This window comes from Protopterus annectens, chromosome 14.part0 (genome assembly GCF_019279795.1).
Source record: "Protopterus annectens isolate FY-2018-M chromosome 14.part0, PAN1.0, whole genome shotgun sequence".
Taxonomy (NCBI): Eukaryota; Metazoa; Chordata; order Ceratodontiformes; family Protopteridae; genus Protopterus; species Protopterus annectens.
This window is the reverse complement of record NC_056748.1, coordinates 235,726,505-235,752,678: the sequence shown is the minus strand read 5'-3', so window position 1 is coordinate 235,752,678 and position 26,174 is coordinate 235,726,505. Positions and strand designations below refer to the sequence as shown.

Genomic DNA, 26,174 nt, shown 5'->3' with positions numbered 1-26,174 from the left:
TGTAACTGTTTATTGGAGTGTGTATTTCACTAATTGTCATCAGTAGGTTACGAGCCTGTTGTACAGTATATTATCACTGATTTCGAAATGGCATCTATTAACAGTGTGAAACAACGTTCATGGAGTAAGTAGCAAGGGTAGTTTGTTCCATTTTAGCCAGGCTGTATGGCGTAGGGTGCAATCATTAGGGTTAGCAAGCCTTTACGGTAAAAGTGCAGCATTCCAACTATTGGTTAAACGACTAGTAGCACTCTCATTTTTGAATGTGGATGACGTGATTTCCACTTTCAATAAACTGTCTTGAGTGTTTTCCACCTGAGGGCAAAGCCTTAGTAACATACTTTTCAGATGTTTTTGTTCTTGACGTCCTAGAAGGCGGCAGACGAGGAATAGTGGTCATAGTAGATTTCTGCCAATCTTCCCTGTGCCTTTTTGGAACATTAGTGATTTGAATACTGCAATAGTGATTGCTATGCTGGCTTAGTGGTTAACTACTGTGACTATAGTGTACAGGGTCCTGGGTTTGAGCCTTGCAGAGGCAGTTTATTTAAACTGTAGGCAGAGCTCTTCGCTAACCCTCTTCAAGAGAAACCTTGACGAGTGGATGGGAAACAGAAAGTTTACCCCCAGGGATCACTTCAATGGCTCTGCTGGACAGAGGCACAGGAACTAATCTAAGGGGGTGGCAAAAGCCAACACATTCCAGCTCTGCTTATAAATGCCTTTTGGCAGATAGCCTAGTACCTACCTGTGAATCAGTCGTCGCTACCCAGGACTCAGAACTTTGTGGAAGGGTGGCACAGGTGTATTCATTCTTTATTAGGGAGACGAATATGTGACATACCAGCTGTCCTTTGTGTTAGTGAGAGAGCAGAATAGGGTAAAGATGAGAATGCAGATGAAATCGGGATATCCTCCCTCCCCTAAGAGGAAGAAAAGTATGGATAGACAGAAGAGGATAGAAGTGACTGTTAGTAACAGATCGAACTACACACCATTGGAATTTATAAGGGCTGTAGCATTACTTTTGAAGGTGTAGCTTACTATATCTGATGCAGTAATGTGTCATGTTTTGTTTGTGTAAGCACTGTACTAATTACTTAATTACGGTTGTTGTGTTGCACAAAATGTTACTACGTCTGCTTACTTGTATTATATGTACATGTCACATGAGGGGTTGAGTAAGTGTTTTGGAGTTGTTCGGTCACAGTCACTAAGGAATAGTTTTGCGTGCGGTTAACCTATTATGTTAGTCACATTGCGGTATTATTTTGGGTATTGTGCAGATCCGACGTGGCCCAACTATTGCAGTTTGAATTTGTGAAATTCGATGTTTTGTGTGTTCGATATACTGCAAGGTCAACACCTTGTGTTTGACGTTTACATATTCGATATACTGTTCATTTGTTAAGGTAATAGGAACCCAAGCCAGGCTACCCCTTACAAAAGAAAGAGAGACTTGTCCCCCCAGTAGTTTTATCTAAGCAGGAGTCCCGATGACTCTGATGCTTCTGAATATGAAGACATGCAACCCCTGTCTGCTTATGAGGATTCTGATGCAGAGTAATGCATTCTTTCTGCCTCTCCACCCGAGGATTTTTCCTTTGGGGAAACCCTTCATACTTTAAGGGAGCATTTCCAATGGGAATGTCAAGACTGTCCTCATGTTGTTTTTATGGAATCCAGTCTGACTCCTGACACCCTTCCTCCTGCTCCCAGGAAACCTGACGGGTACTACAGAGTCCCTGACTCTCTCAAATTCATTTTCAAAAATCCTATTGATGACCCAGAGGTCATCTCTCAAGGACCTCAAGGAATTAAAGCAACCTCAGCTAAGAATCCCACCCCCTCAGACAGGGATTCCCGAGCTTTAGACAGTTGGGGTAAAAAAGTATACACCTCTGCTACTCTTGCTATGAGCATTAAATTGTCAGTGCCACATGCTGAAATATCAGCAGCATACCATGGAACGCCTCAAACAAAAAATATCTTCCTTTCCTGCTTGTGCAGAAGATAAAGAATTACAAGAGCTAATGCATTCTGCAGATCAAGTTACTAAGCACACCTTGCAATGTGGCTTTGACGCCCTAGAAGCATCTTGCAGGGCAGCATTCACTGGTTCTGTCCTTGGAGGGCATACTTGGCTTAAGGAACAGACCTTGCCAGACCATGTCAAATCCAAATTATTGTATGCATCATTGAACAAAGACAATTTATTTGGCACCAAGGCAGAAGAGGTCTTAAAAAAGATGGAAGAAAACGCTAAATCTATGCAAACAGTTAATGACTTCTTACAGGTCCAGCCCTCGAGGTTCAGTAGGCATTGCCCCACCAAGCACTGTTCTTTCCTGCCCCCTCCAGGCCAGCTCAGCCCAGACACAGGGGAAGCAGACCCCCCAAAGCAGCCCCAGGGAATGCAGAGATCTGAGCAGTGGCGTTCCTCCTCTTCAAAAACAGGGAGTGCAAAGCCACCCCCTTATGGTAAGAACTCACAATGACTTTACACCTCCACCCCTTACCTCTGCCCACCTGCTAGTGCCCCTAGGAGGAAAACTCTCCTTCATGCAAGCAACTGGGCCTCTATTACCAATGACTGATGGGTCCTCAACATAGTGTCCCAGGGATACAAATTTTATTTCCACACTCTGCCAACCCCAAAAGGGTTCCCAGACCTTCCCCTAAACCAGTGGGCAGAGGCCAAAAAGTAAGTCTTTACCCTGTTCTCCATGAGAGCCATACAGCATGTTCCTGCAGAACAGATAGGTCAAGGTTTCTATTCCAGACTCTTCCTGGTACCCAGAAAAGAGGGCACCTGGTGCCCAGTCCTCAATCTATCCATTCTCTAAACACGTTTCTGGTGATACCAAAATTCAAAATGCTCACCCTCCAGCAGCTACTTCCTGTGCTTTCCATGGATGCTTGGTTAGCCACCCTAGACCTAAAAGAGCTCTACCTACACATTCCAATCAGGGAATTTTACAGGAAATATCTATGTTTCAAGGTAGGATCTATGCACATTCAGTTCTCTGTGCATCTCTTTGGCTTAACCACTGCTCCCAGAGTTTTCACATATTGCTGGGCTCCAGCCATTGCTTTTATGCAGACAAAGAAATATTCAAATTTACCCCTGCTTAGACGGTTGCCTGATTCAGGCAGACAGGAAAAGCTGTTACAGCACTTGACCTTTGTAAAGGACCTACTGACCTCCCTGGGGTATACTATCAACGAAAAGAAATAAAAACTAGTCCCCACGCAAAAAATTGTATTCCTGGGAGCAGGCCTGGACACAGCATCCCAAGTGGCATTCCTTACTCCAGAAAAACAAGCCTACCTGACAGGCTACTTCTCTCAACTAGCCACTAGAACCCAGTTATCCACAAGGAAAATCCTACAAGCTCTAGGGTTCATGGCCTCCTGCATTCTACTCATTCTGTATGCCAGACTGCATATGAGGAAACTACAGTGGTGCCTAAAAAGCCTTTGGTGTCAACATTCTCAAGACCTGGATACTATCATACCAGTGATACCTTGTCTAAGGAAAGATTTTCTTTGGTGGGCAGCAGCATGCAACCACAACAAGGTACTTCCCTTCTCACAACCCCACGCCATCCAGACCCTCACCACAGACTCATCAGACTATGCCTGGGGTGAACACCTGGACGGCAGGTGCATTCAGGGCCATTGGAGCCCAAATCAAATAACATCTGCACATCAGCCAAGAAAAAGATGCTAGCTGTTCAGCACACCCTGACAGCTTTCAGACCCCAAGTCTCCCCAGGGCCTCTATTGATAAAAACAGACAACACCACAGTGATGTGGCATATCAACAAGCAGGGAAGGACTCGCTCTTATCCTCTCTGCAGACTCGCCATGACCCTTTGGCACATGCTCAGCCATTCAACTACACTTGCTAGCACAATTCCTGTAAGGCTCCCTAAACTCTCTGGCAGACAACTTAAGCAGAAACCTGATAGACCCACATGAGTGGCAGCTAGACCACAGAACCTTCACCCTTGTAACCCAGAAATGGGGCACCCCAAAGGTAGACCTCTTTGCCTCCCACTCCAATCATCAGCTCAACAAATTCTGCATCAGGGAACCTCACAGCAAGACCTGGAAAGTGTATGCTCTATCCTTTCAGTGGGTAAACCTCTTGGTCTATGCATTTCCCCCTCTACCACTCATTTCAAGGGTACTGCTCAAAATAAGGGAGGAAAAACTGAGGGCAGTCCTGATTGTCTCAGACCTGGCCACGCCAGCACCGGTACCCACTGCTGCACAGCCGGTCATCCCTGCCACCATGGCACCTACCGCAAATCCCAACACTCCTGACTCAGAGGAATGGAGAATTCGTGCATCCCCAGTTGCAGACCCTCAACCTGGCAGCCTGGCTTATTCCCTGACCTCTGCTCAAGCTGCCAGCCTAAGCAAGCAAGACCTAGATGTTATACGTGAGACTAGGTGACCCAGCACTAGAAAATCCTATGCTGACAAGTGGAAAAGGTTTTGCACCTGGATCCAGGCTAAGGGAGCCGGAACGGCACAGCCCTCCCTACCGCTCATCCTGGATTACCTAGCAGACCTATTACACAGGTCTATCCTTCTCTTCTGTTAAAATTCATGCCTCTGCCATCTCTGCTGTTTACAGCACAGAGCCACCTCTCTTCTCACACCCTCTCATCAAACAGTTCCAAAGAGGGGCTAACAAGGCCACCCAGACGAGCTCCTACCCCAGCTTAGGACCTTAACTTTGTGTTGGAAAAGCTCACCCTACCCCCATTTGAACCTGCAGCTTCAGCAGAGTTAAAATTCCTCTCTTGGAAGACGGCCTTGCTTCTGGCCATCACTTCAGCTAGAAGAGTATGAGCTACAAGAACTCATGGCTGTAGAGCCCTTCATCATTTTCCATGCTGACAGGGTCTCCCTCAGGACTAGCCCATCCTTCATTCCTAAAGTGGTGGCCAGTGTGGCTCTCAGCCAATCTATACGTTTGCCCACCTTTTTTCCCCCTAACCCACAAAACAAGGGAGATAGGATTCTGCACTCTAGATGTGCACAGACAGCTCAGATTCTATCTTGACAGGACTAAATCGTTTAGAAAAACTGATCAATTGCTAGTCAGTTTTGCAGCAGGGGCAGAGGGCAAGGCCATATCCAAACAAACAATCTCCAAATGGATACTGTATTAATTTCTGCTACAAACAACACAGGAAACTGCCCCCAAAGGGGGTCAGGACACATTCCACCAGGGCAACCTCCACCTCTGCAGCTTTTCTCAGAGGGGTCCCCACCAGAGGCATCCTGGAGGCTGCAACATGGACATTTGTTCATACCTTCACCAAGCATTGCCACCTACCTATCTTCTCCAAATCCCGGGCTGGCTTTGCCACTGCAGTCTTGCAGGGCATCCTAGCCAGCCCCCAGTCTTCTTGACTGCCTCCGCCCTTTTCTTCAGCTTTGGGAATCAACCCAAATGTGATGACTGCAACAATGAAACATGAAGAACATAGTACAGTTGTACACTTAACATAAATGTAGATGTTCGAGTGTATTCACTGTTGCAGTCCTGGTCCCCCCCCCCCCTCTCCATCCCCCTTGTCACTCTGTCTCTCTTCTTCTCTCCTTACAGGGAATTTTTGGTATTTACTTTCTTCTGGTGATGTTCTTCCACCATAACCTAGCTCCCTATTTGGGGGCTCCAGACAGGGCAAGAAAAACTGATATAATGGCGTCAGCTGCCTGATTTTATACCACTGACAACCTGATGTCAGTCCTGGAGCGACAGCAACCAACGCAGAAATACTAAGCCTCTGGTATTCGGGCCAACTGAGGGCTATCCCTGGTAGGATAACCCAAATGTGGTGACTGCAATAATGAATACACTCTAGCATCTACATTTATGGTAAGTGTACATAACTGTGCTTTCTTGCTTTAGTTGCATAAGTGGAGCCATATTAATTATTAAAAAAAAAAAAAAAAAAGTATGTTTCTATATACCGTATGCCGAACAGCTATCCATTTACTTCCTGATTCTGTGTCATCTGGCGGCACCTTCTGATGAGGTCTTAAGGACTCAAACAGTATGCAGTTGGGTACCTCAAAGTATTGAACTGAAGAGTGTTGATATGCCAGGAAGAACTAATGAGATTCTGTAGCATTCAATCTTACAGAATCTCATTACGTTTTCTGAGCTTATCCCAAACTTACCAAAGGACTTGGTGGGGCATCTGAGTCTGGATGTTATTCTCTGTTGCAGCAGCTCCACCTGTGTGTCACATCTGCTTTTGCTGGCAGGGAGTCTGGTCTGATATACAGGTGTGGAGGTGCATAGCTAGGTGGCTGTCCAATGCAGAAGGTCACCCTGTAGGTTGGTCTGACCATCATACCTACATTTTTCTTATGCCAGGCAAGGGATGGTCTTGCAGGGCCATTGGTCCACCATGGAATTAAATTTATTTTTGAAAAGAGAACACTTTCTGTAAAGGAGTATAGACATTCTCACATTGCACCAAACTCACTTCTGCATGGTCAAGCACCACCTTTAAATAGAACGTGATACTGCAGCCAGCCTGGCTTCCCACCTGCTTCCATTACCTTGTCCTACATATAGATCAGCTTTTTCTAGAAGCCCATTTAGCCGGATTACCAGATGTTAAGTTGTCAATCTCGCCTTCATTCTTGCTGGATGGGTTCGGAGCCGATCCTCGGCTCCGACTCGGCACTAGCTTTAGCTCGAGAACTCCTTTTACCAGCTCAAGGCAACCCTATATCCCATGATGCAAGGCGGAACTACCTCAGATCTCGTTTGCCGCTTAGCGAAAGAGGTCTCCTTTGCCAGCTGAGGTAAGTTTTTCTTGTTAAATAAGAAAAAAGTTTAGTTAGGGGTTTAATTTCCCTTCAGTGTTAAGTTAGCCTGTATTTAGTACAGCCCACCCTATTCCCTTCCTTTTTAAACTTTAAAATAGTTTTTTCAGTTAAAGTTTTAGTCAGGCCTAGTTCCCCAAGTTATTCCCTTCCTGTGTGTCTGTGTAGGGATTAAGTTGTGTGTTTGTGGGGACTGTTTGTGTATATCCTTTTAGGATGTCTAGGGAAGGCAAGGACTCAGGCTTCAAGAAGTGTGACCAGTGCTGTCAGAAAATGTCCCTGACAGACGGTCACACTTCTTGTGTGTATTGCCTGGGGCCTTTGCACCTGCAGGACTCCTGTGCGTTGTGTCATGCCTTTAGCCAGAGAGTCCTGCAGGAAAGGAGGAACAAACTGATCCTCCGAGGTTTGTTAAAACCTGAAGGTTCTCCTCCTAAGCAAGGGGCAGGAAAACCTCTTGAGCCACCGAAGGCTCAGGCTACAGTGTCCAAGCCTCCTCCGGTGGCTCCGGCTCCGTCGGAGCCGATATCGGCTCGGCTGGAGCCGATGCTTCTTCTGCTAGAGTAGTGGGTTCGGTGCCGGCCGGCTCCGATACCCTGACTACTGTTGCCTTGTCGGCTCCGGCTGGAGCCGACACTTTATCAGCATCGGGCCGAGATCCTCGGCTCCATCTGGGGTTCAAGGGACTTCGGCTCCGATGGCTCCGGCCCGTAAGAGATCCCGGTCCCTTCGATACTAAGTATTCACTCGGCCCGGGTCTCCTCTTTGTCGGAGCGGAGCCATCGGAGCCGATCTTCGAGATCTTCCAGGCTGTCTGACCACGATTTGGAGAGGGTGGTAAGCAGGCTGTTGAAGTCTCAGGCACTGGCCCAAATGCTCCATAGCCCGTCTCAACAGACTTCCGCTACAGCCCCAATTCTTGAGATTCCTCCCCCGACTCCACACCAGAGTTCGGAGCCGGAGCTTCTTGGGACAGCGACTGTTTCGATGCCGGAGCCGATACATCCTTCGGCTCCGTCATCCTCGGCTCCGATCTCCTCCTTGAGACTTTCCTTGGAGGGATCCGTCGTCGGGTTTCCACTGTCGGCTCCGAGGGGCTAGTGGCATCGGACCCTTGTCCGACCCGCTCTCCCTCTCGGAGCTTCGCTTTGGTAAGCTCGGCGCCGACATCGCCTCGAGCCTTCTCTCTCCTTGGAGCCGACCATTCCTGTTTCTTGGAGCGGGTGTGTTCAGGTCTCCGGGAGAGGAGCCTTTGAGGTGATGAGGAGTGTCCTGGCCTCTGAGCCTGGTCAACGGTCTATCCCTCTAGCTCCTCCCTCATCAGTGCCTGCAGATGCCTCTTGCCAGCCTCTTGCTCTCAGGCCCAGGGATCCATCGCCCCAGGTTTCCCCACTGGGAATTTCCTCCTCTTCCGAGGTTTCTCCTGACCCGGCAGGGGAACCCCTCGGAAGAGGACGTAAGAGGAAACACACAGACTGCCGTGAGTCTCCTACATCTGATACCGACTTAGATGAGTCGGAGGGTTCCCCACGGTCCCCTCTGAGGATGTCTCATTTTCAGACATCCTTGAGCTCCTCAAACAGAGGGGAATTGGCCTCCATTGACCCCTCCGAGGATGAGTCGGTATACCTGGAGGCTTTGGATCCCGACCCTCCACCTCCTGGGTGTCTCCGCCTTCGACCCACTCATGCAGGTAGTGGCTCGGAAGGCGTGCGGCTCCAGATTCTGTGGAACCTGTCCCCAGGAGACCATCCAAGTTCATCACGGCCCCTTCGGACAAACAGTTCCTGTCCAAAGGTGTCTCTGTGGATGCTATGGTGGCGGCGGCCACTAAGAAGGAACTGGCGGATCCTTCAGTACCTGTCCATCCTCCTAATAAGGATTCTAGGACCATGGACAGATATGGAAAGCGGATGTTTTCTTCAGCGACCTTTGCAATGCGTTCGCTGAATTACCTTTGTCACTTCACCAGGCTTCAACGAGATATTCTCAAGGAACTGGGAGAAGTAGTCCAGGATCCTTCAGCTGCTGGGGCTCAGGAAAAGATTGCCTCTCAGCTAGCTATCCTGAATTCGCTATCTAACTCCTCCATGCGGCTCTTATCTTATGCAGCCGATGGAACGAGCAGGGCCGCAGGCACAGGTGTTGCTCTTAGACGCCAAGCCTGGATGCGGCTGTGTAATTTTGCGGACCCCTTTAAGGCGTCCTTCACCAACACCCCCTTTGACGGTTCGGCTTTGTTCGGACCTCAGGTGAAGGATACTTTGACCAGATGTGAACAAGACGGTAAAACTCTTTCTGCCGTTGGAGTCCAGTTTTCCACTCCTTCTAGACCATATCCCAAGGGTCAGAAGGGGAAGATGTGGTTCCGTAAAGCCCAAGGAGCTACACGGACACACGTGGTCAGTTTACCCTTAGAGGCAGAGGGGTAACAATAATAGACGCCCTAGAGGCAGGGGGTCCTCAGAACCAGGGCAACAGGGAGCCTCTTCCTGAGAAGCCCTTTCAGCATCCCTGAGGTGTCGCCCGCCTGTCCACCCTTGGAGGCAGTCGGGAAGAATTTCGCTGTACCCAGTAGCCTGGCAATCCCTATCACAAGAGAAGTGGGTACAGTCGATTATATCCGAGGGTTACAAAATCCCCTTGAAAGGTTTCCCACCTCTACAATCCCTTCCAGACATCTCACCCGGTCAAAGGGATTTGGCAAAACAGGAAGTTTCAAAACTCCTGGGAAAAAGAGCCATCCAAACAGTGCCGGCAGACCAAGTAGGATCCGGCTTCTACTCAAGATTCTTTTGGTCCCCAAAGGACGGAGATTGGAGACCAATACTAGACCTAAGCAGACTAAACAAGTCTGTCAAAAGGCAAGATTCCGGATGGTCACGCTGTAATCCATTCTGCCCTTTCTGGGCAAGGACAACTGGATGTGCTCGATAGACCTTCAGGATGCGTACTATCATATAAAGATTCACAGACGCCCAGAAGGTTTCTCCGCTTTCGGCTGGGAGCCAGTCATTACCAATTCAGAGCACTGCCCTTTGGCCTCACTTCAGCCCCCAGAGTGTTCACCAAATGCATGGCGGTGGTCACAGCTCACCTGAGACGTCGAGGATTCCAAGTGTTTCCTTATTTGGACGACTGGCTCCTCTCCGCCACCTCCAAGGATCAGCTTCTTCGGTCCAGAGACTACACCTTACAGCTTTGCAAGAGTCTAGGAATTTCGTGAATTTGAAAAATCCTCTCTGCTGCCTTGCCAATCTATCACCTTTATAGGCGCAGAGTTAGATACCGTCAAAATGTTAGCCAGACTAACAAATCAAAGGATTCTGGACATCCAGAAATTTGTTCAGCTTCTGTTACAAAGCAACAAGGTCAAAGCCAGGTTTGTCTTGAAGGTTCTAGGCCTAATGGCTGCAGCCATTGTTCTTCTTCCACTAGCTCGCTTCCACATGCGTCTCCTGCAGTGGATGTTGTTCACGCAGTGGTCGTACCACGATCTGCCCATGAGACACGAGATCTTAGTGACACAGTCTTGCAGGGCTCATCTACGATGGTGGGTATCTTCCCCTCTTCTTCATCAGGGCCGACCATTTGTTCCCCCTCCTCCAGTTGCCACAGTCACCACGGATGCGCCTCTGATCGGGTGGGGGGGGCATTATCAGGGCAGGATGGTCCACGGGACGTGGCAACCCATAGAATACCACCTGCACATAAATGTCCTGGAGATGAGAGCAGTGCTTTTAACGTTGCAAGCCCTCAACGACTTTCTTCCCACAGGGACTATTGCAGTACAGACGGACAACATGTCCGTGGTCTGGTACATCAACAAACAGGGTGGAACCAGGTCCTATCCCTTATGTCGAGAAGCTCTCAGACTTTGGCAATGGGCGATCTCTTCTCAGCGGTTTCTGATAGCAACGCACATCCCCGGCAGGTCCAACCTATTGGCGGACAGGCTAAGCAGATCTATTCTGATGCCTCACGAGTGGTCTCTCAATCAGTCTGTAGTGGATCAGATTTTTCTGAAGTGGGGCACCCTTGTTGCGATCTTTCGCTACCCTCAAAACAGCAAGTGCCCAGATTACTTCACACTATTTCCTCTTCCAGGCCAACCCTTGAGAGACTCTCTAACCCAGGATTGGCCTCGGGGACTTCTTTATGCTTTTCCTCCCTTTCCATTGATTCCACAAGTCATTCAGAAAGCCACCGTTTGAGAGCCAAATTGATCCTCATTGCTCCATATTGGCCTCGACAAATTTGGTTTCCGTCTCTACATCATCACCTTCTGGTGCAGCCCTGGCATCTGGACCCAGTTCCGGATCTTTGATCCACCAGTCGGGTCAGCAGCACCGAGCCATTCATTCTCTCAACCTCACTGCTTGGTTGCTCCACTTCCTTCCCTAGCCAGGCTACCAATGATTTCTGACTCAGTCAGAGACATTTTAGTGTCTTCTTTAAAGTCGTCCACTAGAACTGTTTATGCTAGCAAGTGGCGACGTTTTTCTATTTGGGCAAACGCCAGAAATATTGATCCTTTCACCGCTCCCATACATTCTGTTTTGGATTTCCTGGCGGAGGTTTTTCATTCGGGATCGTCATCATCTACAGTCAAAGTACAAATGGCTGCTATTTCCAAATTTCATGTTGGCTTGCAGGACAATAACATCATGTCTCATAAGTTATGCAAAGCCTTTTTGAGAGGAGTTTTTCTCCTAAAACCGCCTGTGAAACATCCTCCTCCGCAATGGGATCTGAACTTAATGTTGGCATCCCTAATTCTACCTCCTTTCGAACCGTCTGCTACGTGTTCTTTAAAGTTGTTGACATGGAAAACTATATTTTTGCTGGCTGTTACCTCTGCAAGAAGAGTTTCTGAGATTCAGGCCCTCTGTATTCGTTCACCTTATCTGGTGTTTCATAAGGATAGGGTTTCGCTCAGAACTAACCCTTCCTTTCTTCCCAAGGTTGTATCTCAAGCCAATATTAACCAATCTATTGATCTACCAGTTTTCTTTCCTAACTATTCTGACAGAGCTGAACAGAAGCTACATTTTTTGGATGTTCACCGTCAGCTCAGGTACTACTTACATAGGACTAAACAAGTTAGAAAATCAGACCAATTGTTTGTCTCCTATGCAGGAAACAGGTTGGGTCTTCCAGTATCTAAAGTGACCTTATCTAGATGGTTGACTTCCACCATTTCCTATGTGTACTCTCTAAGGGAAAAACAACTATCTTCTAAGCCAAAAGCACATTCGACCAGGAGTCTATCCACTTCTGTAGCCTTTCAGGATAGACTTCCCATTGACACTATTTGTGCAGCAGCTACTTGGGCCACGCCTCATACCTTTGTGTCTCATTACAAGTTGGATTTGGCCTCCAGAGATAGGGCCAGTTTTGGTTCCACTGTTCTCAAGAGTCTGTTCCATTGAGCCACCCGGGATACAGGTGCTAGGGACGCGGTCCCATCCAGCAAGAATGAAGGCGAGATTGACAACTTAACATTTAGAAGTTATGTACCTACCATAACGTTCCATGTTAGTTGTCTTCTCTCGCCTTCTTTCTTGCGTCCCTCCTTCCCCCTGGCCTGGACAGATCTTGGAGAGTTCCTATTAGATTGCTTCCTCTGGAGCATTGTTATGAGGACTTCTTTTAGGAACCATGGTTCCTAATTATATTAGGATAAGTCTTTAGCAGGGTTAGTTAGCTGCCAAACGAGATCTGAGGTAGTTCCGCCTTGCATCATGGGATATAGGGTTGCCTCGAGCTGGTAAAAGGAGTTCTCGAGCTAAAGCTAGTGCCGAGTCGGAGCCGAGGATCGGCTCCGAACCCATCCAGCAAGAAAGAAGGCGAGAGAAGACAACTAACATGGAACGTTATGGTAGGTACATAACTTCTAATTTTCTTTGCATAACTAATCCAGTTGATACACAACACCCAAGTACCCTTTACCTTAGGCTGTCATTGCAGTGGTTCACATACCCCTAGTTTTCTTCGTAAGAATGATTATTGCATGGTAGGCAACTAGGAATATTATCCTGTTCCATTTATCTTTTTTTCCTATTTCAGTATAAATGCATTTAGAGATTTATTCTCTGCTTGACTGACTGGATGTTCGTGTTTCACTGTTTCAATCATCACATTTGGGTTATCTGCTTGCAGTAGCCCTCAGTTGGCCTGATTAACAAAGTCTTGGGTCCTGCGTCGGTAGCTGTCTCTTTTTCCATGACATCAGGCTGTCAGGGGTATAAAACATGCAGCCAGTGCCATTACATGAGTCTTTCTTGCCGTGTGGTGCCCAAAGCAAGTGCCGGTCGGCCGACTCCTGAAATTTTTGTTTTTGAGTTTCAGAACCAAAGTCTTCAACTAAAAGCTAAGTACCCCATTGGGGAAACTTTTTCTTGCTCTGAACAGATGTCAGTAAAAGTAAATAATTGCATTTCTTGTGGAAAGCAAATACCTCATAAAGATTTTCATTCGTACTGTATTCCTTGCCTTGGCCCTGACCACGACGTACCTCGCTGTCGGTTTTGTGCCTTATTTAAACCTCGAACTATCCATCATTGGTATATTTTCGCTTCTAAATATTTTGTTGCTCGGTTCAATTATCTTCAGTAAGCCATCCGACTACTGACATTCCGAAAAAAATGCTAGAGACAGGCTGCCTAGGTCCAAAGCCGCCGACGACACTTCTCCTATGCCAGTCGCCAGTTCACCGGTACTCAGGCGCTTTTGCAGCCTCTGATACCCGCTACTTCGCAGGCCTCTACTGAGACCCATTCGGAGTCCGGTATGCCGTGAGATGCTTCAACTGTAGAACCTGCGGATGTCTCTACCTTGGATGGGTCCGGAGCCGTTGTGCAGGCACCAGCTTCTGAGGGTTTATTCAGGCCTACTGACGTGCATGTTAAACCAAAGCCATCTTCTTTTTCAAGGCCTAAAACTTGAACCATGCCTAGAAAACTGATGCCCAGACCACATGGTCAAGCCTCTATGCCTAAAAAACAAATGATAAGAATGGCTGAAGACCTTAAGTTAATCAGGGGAAGCCAACCTTCCCCCCCTCTAAGAAACCTAGGACTGAGTTTGCTTATGATACTTCTGACCAGGATTCTGGAATTTGTTTCCTCTGATGACCAGGATTTACCCTCATCTACCTATGAGGATTCTGATGCTGAGGACTCAATTCCCTCTGCCCCCCCCCCCCACCCACCCACCCCAGGGGATTTCTCTTTTGGTGAAACCTTGTATACTCTCAGGGAGCATTTTCGTTGGAAAAGTCAGGATTTCTCTGATTCTAAAAAAAGGCATAGGGATTTCTTACTCCTGCCCCAGCACAGGCCTTTAGCCATACCTCCTGTACTAGACATTGTTGATGATGCTTTTTCGGACTCTAGCTTGGCCTCTGACTCTCTACCTCCTGCTTCCAGAAAACCTGATAGATATTACAGGGTTCCTGACTCTCATAAGTTCCTTTTCAAAAATCCTACTGCCGATCCTGAGACCATTTCACAAGGACCCAAGGGCATTAAAGCTACTGCTGCCAAAAATCCTACCCCCTGTGATAGAGACTGCAGGGCACTGAATAGATGGGGTACGAAGGTATACACTTCTGCAACTTTGGCCATTAGGGCCTTAAACTGCCAGTTTCATATGTTAAAGTATCAGCAGCATATTATTGGATTGCTTAAACAGAAAATGATGTTGATTCCTGATTGTGCTGAAAATAAGGAATTACAGGATTTAATGCATTCTGCTGAACAAGTTGGAAAAATACTTTGCAGTGTGGTTTTGATTCAATAGAGGCATCTTGCAGGGCTGCTGTAACTGGGTCTGTACTTAGAAGGCATGCTTGGCTTAAGGAGCAATCCTTGCCAGATCATGTTAAAGCTGAATTACTGGATGTTCCCTTAAATCAGGACCGCCTGTTTGGCAACAAGGCAGAAGAAGTTATTAAAAAAGATGGAGGAAAATCTAAATCTATGCAAACTGTTAAAGATTTTTTACAAGTACAACCTCCAAGATTTAGTAGGCATTGACCTTCTAAGAATTGGTCCTTTCCTGCCTGTTCCAGACCTTCTCAGTCCAAACCCAGATCCAGCAGAGCTCCCAGGCTTCAGTCCCAAGGTACGTACAGGATTAAGCAGTGGGGGGCCTCCACTTCCAAATCTGAGAGTAATAACCCCCCAACCCCTCCCCCCCATTGTAAACTGTCTCAATGACTTATTTTTAAAACTTCCAGGCAATTTTCAACTGACTGCCCCTTTGGGGGGGGAGATTGCTCTGCATGCAAAGAACTGGGAACTCATTACCCAGGTCAAATGGGTTTTAAATACAGTGTCCCAAGAATACAGATTTCTCTTCCACACGTTACCATCCCCAAGTGGTTGGCCAGATCTACCCCCAAATCAGTGGGCAGAGGCCCAAAAGCAAGTACTCTTTCTCTCTTAAGCATAGGGGCTATTCATTTGGTACCAGAAGAGGAAAAGGGACAAGGTTTCTACTGAAGACTTTTCCTGGTACCCAGAAAAGACAATTCATGGTGTCCTGTCCTAGACCTGTCTACTCTAAACACCTTTTTGGTGATTCCAAAATTCAAGATGCTGACTCTCCACCAGTTGCTTCCTATGCTAGGCAAAGATGCCTGGTTGGCAAGACTAGAGTTAACAGAAGCATACCTGCACATCCCAATCATGGAAACTTGCAGAAGATACCTACACTTCAAAGCAGGCTACATGCACTGTCAGTTCTCTGCACTGCCCTTTGGCTTATCTGCTGCACCCAGGGTATTCACAAAGTGCCTAGCTCAAGTCATTGCATTTTGCAGGCAAAGAAATATTCAAATATACCTATACCTGGACGATTGTCTAATTCAGGCAGAAAGCCAGCACATACTTTTTAATCATCTGGTCTTTGTACAAAGGGTGCTAACTTGTCTGGGGTACACCATAAACGAAAAGAAATCACACCTGGTACCCTGTCGACAAATTATATTTGTAGGAGCAAGCTTGAATACAACTTCCCAGATGGCTTTCCTCACTCCAGAGAAACAGATTAATTTGACAACCTACTTAAAGCAAGTGGCTACAAAAATCCTGCTATCTGCAAGGCAAATACTGCAAGCCTTGGGGTTCATGGCCTCCTGCATTCTTCTAATTCCATATGCAAGACTGCATATGAGGATACGACAGTGGTATCTAAAAAGCCTATGGTGTCAACATTCTCAGGATCTAGAAGCAATGATTCCTATCATAACTTGTCTACCACCTAGAGTTCCTTTGGTGGGCAGAGGCCTGTCACCAAAACAAGGGACTACCATTCAAACTACCCCCTGCCGCCCAAACCCTAACAACAGACACATCAGATTATGCATGGGGGGGCTCATCTGGCAGGGAAGTGCATTCAGGGCAAATGGAGCTCAAATCAAATGCACCTTCATATCAATCAGAAAGAGATACTAGCTGTACAGAGTGCACTGACAGCCTTCAGGGACTACCTTCATCCAGGACAATTAATGATAGGACAGACAACACCACAGTCTTGTGGTACATAAACAAGCGGGGGTACACACTCCTACCCCCTTTGCATACTAGCCATGGCATTGTGGAACTCTGCCTTGACCTACCAAATACAACTACAAGCTCAATTCCTGCCAGGAAAGCTGAATACTCTGGCAGACAAACTAAGTATAAATCTCATGGACCCACACAAATGGAAACTTGAACCACGGTTTTTCAACATGTTGACACGCAAATGGAGGATTCCAGACATAGATCTTTTTGCCTACCCCCAGAACTATCAGTTGGACAAATTCTGCACAAGAACTCTTCACAAAAAAGCCTGGAAAATGGATGCTCTATCATTCAGCTAGAAAAACCTATCAGTCTATGCTTTTCCCCTCTGCCTCTGCTCTCCAAAGTTCTACTAAAAGTCAAACAGGACAAACCAAAAATGATTCTGATTGCTCCAGACTGGCCTCACCAACACTTGTACCCACTCCTGCGCAATGTGTCACACCTTCCACCGTGGCACCTGCCTCAGACACCTTACTTACTGTCTCAGCAGAACAACCAAATTCTGCATACTCAGCTCCAAACTTTTAGTCTTGCAGTGTGGCTGATAACCTAAATTCACCCTTAGCATCCCTCAGCAAACCTGGAGGTGAGAAAGCCTAGTACTAGAAAATCTTATGCTGACAAATGGAAAAGATTCTGTGCCTGGAACCAGTCACAAGGAATAAGCACAGCAGGGCCCAATATTCCTCAGATTTTACAATACTTAACTGAGATGCTTCACAAGGGCCTGCCCTTTTCTTCCATAAAAATCCATGCCTCAGCCATTTCAGCTCATTACAACACAGAACCTCCCCTCTTCTCTCATCCTATGCTAAAGCAGTATCTCAGAGGAGCCAAAAACTTTAAACCACCCAGGAGAGCTCCAATCCCTGCCTGGGATCTCAATTTTGTATTGGAAAAACTCACTCTCCCTCCTTTCGAACCAGCTGCTACTGCAGACTTAAAATTTCTCTCCTGGAAAACAGCTTTCCTTTTAGCAGTCACTTCAGCTAGAAGGATTTATGAATTACAGGCTCTTATGGCAGTGGAGCCTTTCATTATTTTTCATGCGGACAGGATATCTCTCAGAACCAGTCCATCCTTTATGCCTAAGGTGGTATCCAGTATGGCTCTTAATCAGACCATTCATTTGCCAACTTTCTTTCCCAATCAGGACAAAATCTCTAAGAAAATCTGAACTACTACGGGTGGCATTTGCTGCAGGGGCAGAGGGAAAGGCTATTTCAAAGCAGACTATTTCCAAATGGATAAGCCATTGTATTCGTTTCTGCTATATGCACCATGATAAAACTATCCCACAGGGGATCAGATCTCATTCCACCAGGGCTGCATCTACTTCTACAGCCTTTCTCAGAGGTGTTCCTACCAGAGACCTTCTAGAAGCTGCTACCTGGAGCTCAGTTCATATGTTCACCAAACATTACCATTTACCTTTCTTCTCTAAGTACAGAGCTGGCTTTGCCACTGCTGTCCTGCAGGGCCTTATAGCTGGTCCTAATGCTGTATAAATCCATCCTCCCAACCATGGCTTTGGGAATCTACCCAAATGTAATGACTGCAACAGTGAAACACGAAGAACATAGTACAGTTGTGTACACTTACCATAAATGTAGATGTTCAAGTGTATTCACTGTTGCAGTACTGGTTACCCTCCCCCCATCCCCCTGTTTTTCTCTTACTATACCTCTACTTTCTTTTACTATGCTTAAAAGCCTTTTTGGTGTATTTGCTTTTGTTTGGAGGTATATTTTTGTGTTTTTAATTGTGTGTGTGTGTATATATATATATATATATATATATATATATATATATATATATATATATATATATATATATATATATAATGTAATGGTGTCGGCTGCTTGTTTTATACCCCTGACAACCTGATGTCATGGAAGAAGGGTCAGCAACCGACGCAGGACCCAAGACTTTGTTAATCAGGCCGACTGAGGTCAGCCTGCCAGCAGATTACCCAAATGTAATGACTGCAACAGTGAATACACTCTTAAATCTACATTTATGATAAGTGTACACAACTGTACTTTTCTTCTACTGCCTGACAAGTATTCGTCTTAATTCAGACTTTCAGATCTTTAAACCTCAAATGGCTGCAAAAATTGGAGGGAGTAAGCCTGTAGCAGAGTGCAAGGGGTATAATTCATTGAATGTGCTTTGTGTTTGGTTCACTTACTTTATACCCAATAAACTCTTGGAAATCTCCAGGAGTTTGAAAGAGAACAGGAGGACCTCAGTTTGTGTCAACCAAATGAAAAATAATTGCCTGCAAATAAATTCTTCTGCTGAACCCCCATCCAGTTGAACAATATCAGCTTTGAATTCCTAATACAATCCGCCATTGTCATAAGTAAGATGCTAGCATGGCCCCATCTGTTCATTATTCTAGATATCTGTAGTGCTCTAAATTCCACATTGCCCACGTTGGATATCTCGAGGTATTTCTAGTTTGAGTATCTTGCCGATCTCTTGCCAATCTTCAAATGATGTAAAAGGGTTTCTCCTCTTACTCTTGAAGCTAGTGGAAGCAATTGGAAGAAATGTTTCCATCAGAAAATTAGAGTACGTCTTCCTTACCATCATGGTCATCCAACTGTAATGACTTAAGGTTTTAAAAATTTTTAAAAACATCTGCAGATGTATCTGTCTATGGCTTTTAGGAGCATTGCTGCATACCCCTTTCAAATTTGAACTAATTTATGGAAAGGGCAAACATTTTGCTCTCATTGCTTTTTCATAGTGTGATTTATGTTAGTGACTGCTTATTTCTCTTAAACAACTTAAGTTCCAGCCAGACATCCTAAGCTCCTGAACAAAAAGTTATGTCTTGTATTCATAATCTTTGATTAGGAGTAAAACAAAAATTCTCAAATCTTGGTCTTGCAGTTTGGAAATCATTGACACCCCATGACACACAAACACTCCACCACTTAAGATAGCCAAAGAAATTAGTCTCTAAAGACCTTCTTTCTCATCAACAGGACAAGGTTACCTTCTTGTGTTTTAGAGGTGTTGGCTGGCATTTGGGCATCAGTCTGTCATTGTAAAAAAATTCATGTTAAGTATTGGAACTGGTGATAAACAAGTGGACACGCCTGTTTTGTAGGCTGAATGATTACCTCTTTTTAAAAGGTGCTGCTGGTAATTCTTTTCAATGTATAGTGTTCTCCTGAACACTTTCATAACTGTTTTGTCACACCAGATGCAAGCTGCTTCATTTTCATTGAAATCTTTTTGAAGTTGAACCTTTAACTCAAGAAGCCACTGGGTGTCACTGCAAGTCAGCTGTTAAGTGTAACACAAGAGCAGAGAAGTCTTCACTTTTAATACATGACATGTGTAATGCTTCAAGTTTTAGGATGCCTTGACAAGTTAAATTCAGCTTATTTTTGTTAATTATAATAATTTCGTAGCTTCCAAATGGTATGCCACATTCTGTAAACGTGTTCTCACTCTTATTCTAAGCATTATTTACTCTTTCTATAGTTATTTGTTGTACAGAGTTCTGCTGAAAAAGTAGAAACATTTATTTTACAGGAAACTAGAAGGCAGAAGAAGACTTTGAAGAAGACTCGCAAGTTTATGGTTGATGGAGTTGAAGTGAGTGTGACAACTTCTAAAATAGTTACAGATAATGATGCCAAGAGTGAAGAACTTCGCTTCCTCAGGTAAGAGCAGTACATTAAGCGCTTTCTTCTGTTTTCTTGTATTGTATGGCTTGGGTAGCTGTTCATGTAATCATATTTTGAGAAGTATGAATGAGTAGTGTTGTTGGTACAGTGATGTAGAATACCTGTGCGCAGTGGTCCCTGTTGAGTTGCCTTTGTGGAATCCTAAAGTTGACCACTTTGTTGGTGAGTGTTTTGACTGGGAGTAGAGTATGAAGTAATTCTCAAGTAGTCATAAGAAATCACAATACTGCAGTGAACCACATCATTTGTTTTGAGTAAAAACCTGTCCATGGACTCTAATCCTCTCTTTACCAAAGAGATCAAATAGCCATGCCATTGATTCTAGTAAAAAAAGATAAAACAGAATGGCACTGAAGTTTGATTTGTGTTATTCAGCACTTAAGATGCAGCCAACATCTGGCAATACTTTTGCACCCACTATTTCAGTGCTTATGTGTGCCATCCTTTTTTTAAAGGAAGTTTTGTAAAGTGAGATCATATAAAATAATAGAATCACACTTGGCATGTTACAAAATCCAGTAATCTCAAAAGAAAGTGAAACTAAATGAGCAGTACTGTGCCTGTACTTTCTACAGCAACATGTGTGTATTAACCTGGGGGTAGACAAAGATTTATCAGGATGAATAATAAATAACATAACTACTAATAATGTATTCTAGCCTCCATGAGGTATATTTTTGTAAATTAATTCTAGAAAAACTGGGTACCATAAGACATGAAGGTTACTGTAGCTAACTTGTTAACTTTAATACTGTCTATCCCATATGTAATATTCCCTTCTGTAATATAAGTGTGTGTGTATGTGTGTACAAAATTGAATGAAGAAAAATTACCTTATCTTTATATTAAGCACATCATATTTTTTGTACATCAGAATGAAACTTGTTTTTACACATCAATAAATATTGTTATATCAAACTTTTCAGACCTTAATTTAATGATTGGCGAAAACTGGGCGTAAAACCAACCTGCCAAACATGAACTGAGAATTGCTACACTTAATATAGGTTCACTGACAGGATGCAACTTGTAAGTGGATGACATGATACGGAGGAGACTGGACATCCTGTGTATCCAAAAGACGAGATGGAAGGGCAGTGCAGCAAAGCCACTTGGCTTGGGATCCTGACTCTACTACTCGGGAGGGGGACAGGCTAGAAATGGTGTAGGAATTGTAGTGAAAGAGGCTTCAGAAGGCAGTGAGGGATAGCATCAGAATTAATGACAGCCTCATGGCAATCAGACTCCAGTGTAATGATAGGACAGTATTCATAATATCAGCTTATGCCCCACAGTAGGGTTGTGATACTGAAGAAAAGAGTGCATTCAGACAGCAGTTGCAGGACCTACTAGATAAAGCAGGACAACATGAATTGGTGTTGATAATGGGTATCTTAAATGCACATATCGGGACAGACAGAACAGGATATGAGGACTGCCTGGGTCCACATGGGTGGAGCAACAGGAATAAAGAAGGAGAAGCTATTCTAGACTTCTGTCTGGCAAATGGCTTGATAGTAGCCAACACATGGTTCAAAAAGAGAGTCACAAGTCACATACGAGAGTAGCATGCATTTAACTCAGATAGACTCAAGTGCAGCCTTAGGTCAACTGGTGCCCTAGGCAAAAGGGCTCCACGGCACCCTCCCCCCACCACACCACCTGGTGCCCCCATCCTGGCTACCTACACCAAATAAATACTGAAAAAATGCTCCTGCTAGACCAGCGCCCTAGGCGGCCTATGCCTAAGGCCAGCTATGGATAGACTTCCTCCTAGTAAGGAAAGGGCACTGGGGTAGAATCCATGATTGCAGTGTCATCCCCAGTGAAACAGTCGGCCCACAGCCTAAACCACTAGTTGCCACAGTCAGCTGCAAGCAGTGGTCAGAGAAGGCTCTAAGTTCAACTGAGACCAGGCTCAAGACTTGGAAGTTGACTGGAGAGAAAATACAATAGTTCAAGGAATTACTCAGGGCTCTAGCACCCCAAGAAGAGGAAGAAATAGGTGGAGTTGAACAAGAATGGCAGTGCCTAAAAACAGTATGTGTTAGGACTACAGAAAAGATATGTGGCCGAGCCAGGTATGGTAATAAGGTATATAAGGAAAGCTGGTGGTGGAATGCAGAAGTCAAGGAAGTCATCAAAAGAAAGGAGGAGTGCAGAAAGAAGTGGGAGATAGAAAAGACTGACCAGGCTAGGAAGGGCTACTGGTTTGCTAACAAAGAAGCTAAGAAAGAATTTGCAATAGCAAACAATAGGGCAGTGGAGATACTCTACCACCTTCCAGAAAGTGACTCCGTAAGTGGCAGAAAGAAACTATCAGGTTGCAAGGTAAAGACAGACAGACAAAGAAAATAGACCCTTTTCATAAGGGATGCCAGCAACAACCTACTTACCAGTCCACAGAACATCAAAAGTAGATGGAAGGATTATTTCCAGCAGCTTCTGAATGAAGAAAACCCCACAGAAGCTGTACTGCCCCAGAACCGGCCTACGATGATAGAAGAGGAGGAGCCCACTCTAGATGAAGGAAAATGAAATCAGGGAAAACAGCAGGCTCAGATGAGATCATAGCAGATATGATAATGATTCTGGATGAGATAGGAAAGAAATGGTTTCTGAGGGTACTAACAGCAGAGTGGAGGGAAAGGCATATCCCAAATGACTGGAGAATAAGCATACTTGTGCCAGGGTATAACAACAAAGGGGACATCTACAACTGTGGGCAGTACAGAGGCATCAAACTCGTATCACATTGCATGAAAGTTCTGGAGAGAGTAATTGATAAATGGATACACAGAGTAGTAGAATGTAAGATGGGAGATGAGCAGTTCGGATTCAGATCAGGATACGGCACAATTGACCCAATGTTTGCTGTGAGACAGATACTTGAGAGGAAGTTAGAGATGAGAGAGTCCATCTGGGCATTTCCTAGACTTGGAAAAAGCACATGACAAGGTCCCAAAAAAGCTGATCTGGGCAGTACTGGGGTGGTTTGTGTTCCCAGAAACATTGGTATTATTAGTGCAGGCTATGTACAAGGACCCAATGACTCAAGTACGAACAGTGTTCAGTCTCAGAAGAGGTCCCAGTGGGAGTGGGTGTACACCAGGGTTCAGCTCTGAGCCTACTGCTGTTAATACTGGTGATGGACTACATTAGCGAACAGGTTGGAGGGGGGGGGGCAGATCAACAAATATGTTGCATGCAGATGATGTCGTATTACAAGCAGACTCTGAGCTAGAACTTCAGCAAAGGATAGGAGAATGGAATGCAAAGCTGAAGGCACATGGGATGAAACTAAGCACAGGTAAGACTGTGGTAATGGCAGCAAATTGAGAAAATCAGAAGAAGCTGAGAGTAGAGATAGAAGAGAAGATAGTGGAACAGGTAAACAGCTTCATGTATTTGGGAGGGGTGGTTGAGGAGAAAGTAAGTCTGAATGAAGAGGTAAAAGATAGTCAGAGGAACTGCAACCAACTGGCATAGTGTGTCAGGTGTAGTCTGACAGAAGAATTTCAAAGAAGCTGAAAAGTAAGGTGTGCAAGACAGTGGCATGACCATTTCTTCTGTATGGTACAGAAACCTGGGCAGTAAAGGCAGAACAGTTGAAGCTAGAAGTGATGGAAATAAAGTGCCTGCGAAGGGTGGTAGGTTGCACACTGTGGAACAGACAAAGAAATGAGGACATAAGTGCAGAAGCCAAAGTAGCTCCATTTGCAGAAAAGATCAAAGAGAACAGATTACGATGGTTTGGACACATGCAGAAAAGTATAAGACAGTCTGGTGAGGAACATTTGGGACAGACAGGAAGAAGGTAGGAGGAAGCAAGGACATCTGGATGATTGTGTGAAAGAAGATCTGTGACAGTCCAGCATGAGTGTTGAAGGCAGGAGTGTGGCACTGAATCGAGTGTTGGCGGCAGTTAACATGATGCTCTGACCCCATGGGGAAAAAGGGGGCTGATGAGGTTTGTTTGAGCACTCCATATATAGGTTCATAGAGGGTTACTAGGCTAATGGCCTTAGAGCCCCTTGTAAGCCTAACCATATTTATCCTGAGTTGCCTCAATTGTTGGTGGCTAGGTAAGTGAAGTTTGGAGAGGTAAGGGTCTGTGGTAGTTATTACCGACTTCCTCTGTCCAGGAGGGACATAGGTGCCACCCAGGAGTGAATTTGCGATCATCCATCCATTGTTCTAGGTTGCATTTGAAGAGGGCCAGGGAGGGGATCTGTTTCACATGACTTGGAAGCTTGTTCCAGATAAGTGGCAGTCTCTGGAAGATGTATCTGTCTCTCCAGCATGACCTGTTCATGTCAGAGGCTAGGTTAAGATCCCTGCAGTGAGTGACTCTTGTGCAGTTTGATTTATGAAAGTGTCGCATTTCCATCGGGGCCTGGTCAGAGACTGCCCTGTAAGCCAGGTACAGGTCACACCTTAGCAACCTGTAGGAGATTGAATACAGTAACGGTGCTTTCAGTCTTTCCATATAGGACTTGATATTTTTTGTGTTTTACTGTTGCAGTCTTGACTTGTGGGATTTCCTGCCATTAAAGCCCTTTGCTGGCCAGACTACCAGAGAAAAATTTTCTTCCTCCCTAGGTTGGCAGATGCACTAATGGCATCAGTATGCTTGAGTATATAGGGAGCCAGCCTATGTCATGAAATCGGCCTTTTCTTGCCATCTGAGCCCAAAGCAGTATTTCAGTGCGTCAGTCGTCCGATAAGTACCCTGTTGGGGAACGCCTTTCTTTTGCTTTAAACTCATGTCAGATCAACTAAATAATTGTCTATGGTGTGGTAAGCAAATCCCACACATAGACTTCCACTTGCTTTGTCACCTGCTTAGGCCCAGACCGTGATGTCCTTAGTTGCTGCTTTTGTGCCTGTTTTAACTGTAGGGCAATCAGACGTAGGGCCAACATTTTAGGTAGATTCCTTAGTCTTGAATCCTTTCATCAGCATCCTTTGACATCTGCCGGTCGTCCGGAGGCTGAGCAGTCTAGGCGTAAGAGGGAAAAAGTAGAGAGAGTGTATCAAAATAGAATTCCCCTGCGCGTAGGAAGTTGCATGGCAAAAAACGAGAACATAGAAAATAAACTTAGCCAGCAACAAGTGAGCCATGAAAAAATAGTAATTTATTGAAACTACTGACTTCATGAAAGCTTAATTCAACAGACCGGTTTCGGCCTGGGTTTAACATGGCCTTCTTCAGTGTATAACAGAAAAAAGCATACCAAGTATAAAAAGTCTTATATAGTCAAAAGCAAAATGAAACAAAACATTTGATAGGCTGACAAGAAACATCACAGAATTAGACTCATAAATATTCATTAAGCCCTAGATTCAACTTAGACATCACAGAATTTAGCTCATAAATATTCATTAAGCCCTGGATTAAACAGGGCACCTAGTTTGGTAATCCATTTCTTTTCTTTAGTATCAAGTTTGTAGTGCCAACCAGATTTGTGGGTTCGATCCCCAATGAGTTTATCAATAATAATGAAATGAAAATTCGCTGTCTGATGTTTGAGTGTGTGTTTATATAAAGCATTGGTAGTTCTTTTGCATTTAATGTCACTCAAGTGCTCTGACATACGTAACCTGAAAGGTCGAGAGGTCTGACCAATATAAAATGATTGGCAACTGCAACAAGCCATATAAATAGCCCAGTCAGTGTTACAGTTAGCAAAGAATCGAATATCATATACTATGCTACTATTTTTACTACTAAATTCTTTAGATTTCAAGATGTGTTTACAGTTGATACAGTGACCACAGGGAAAACCATGATGGTGGTCTGATACAACTGAAGTAGTACAGAATTGGAATGATGTTTATAATGATTAAAATGTGCTGCTAGGTTTTTTCCTTTAAGGAAAGAAAATGAACATACATTGGGAATTATCGTATTAATATTACCATCCGCCTTCAATATGTTCCAATTGTCCTTAATAATATCCATAAATCTGTTAGTATTCCTACCAAATGTTGTAGTAAAACGTAATATGTTTTTTGACAATGGTTT

At 44.9% G+C, this 26,174-nt stretch overlaps 1 protein-coding gene across 2 annotated transcripts in view; it reads left to right on the top strand.

Annotated features, from left to right (window-relative positions):
- SLK (STE20 like kinase) overlaps positions 1-26,174 on the top strand; it is a 2,579,008-nt gene that overhangs the window by 1,430,050 nt on the left and 1,122,784 nt on the right. For both annotated transcript variants that reach the window (XM_044055960.1, XM_044055959.1), the window contains exon 10: positions 19,992-20,122. In XM_044055960.1, coding sequence (XP_043911895.1) covers positions 19,992-20,122 — 131 coding nt within the window. The remainder of the gene's footprint in view (positions 1-19,991; positions 20,123-26,174) is intronic.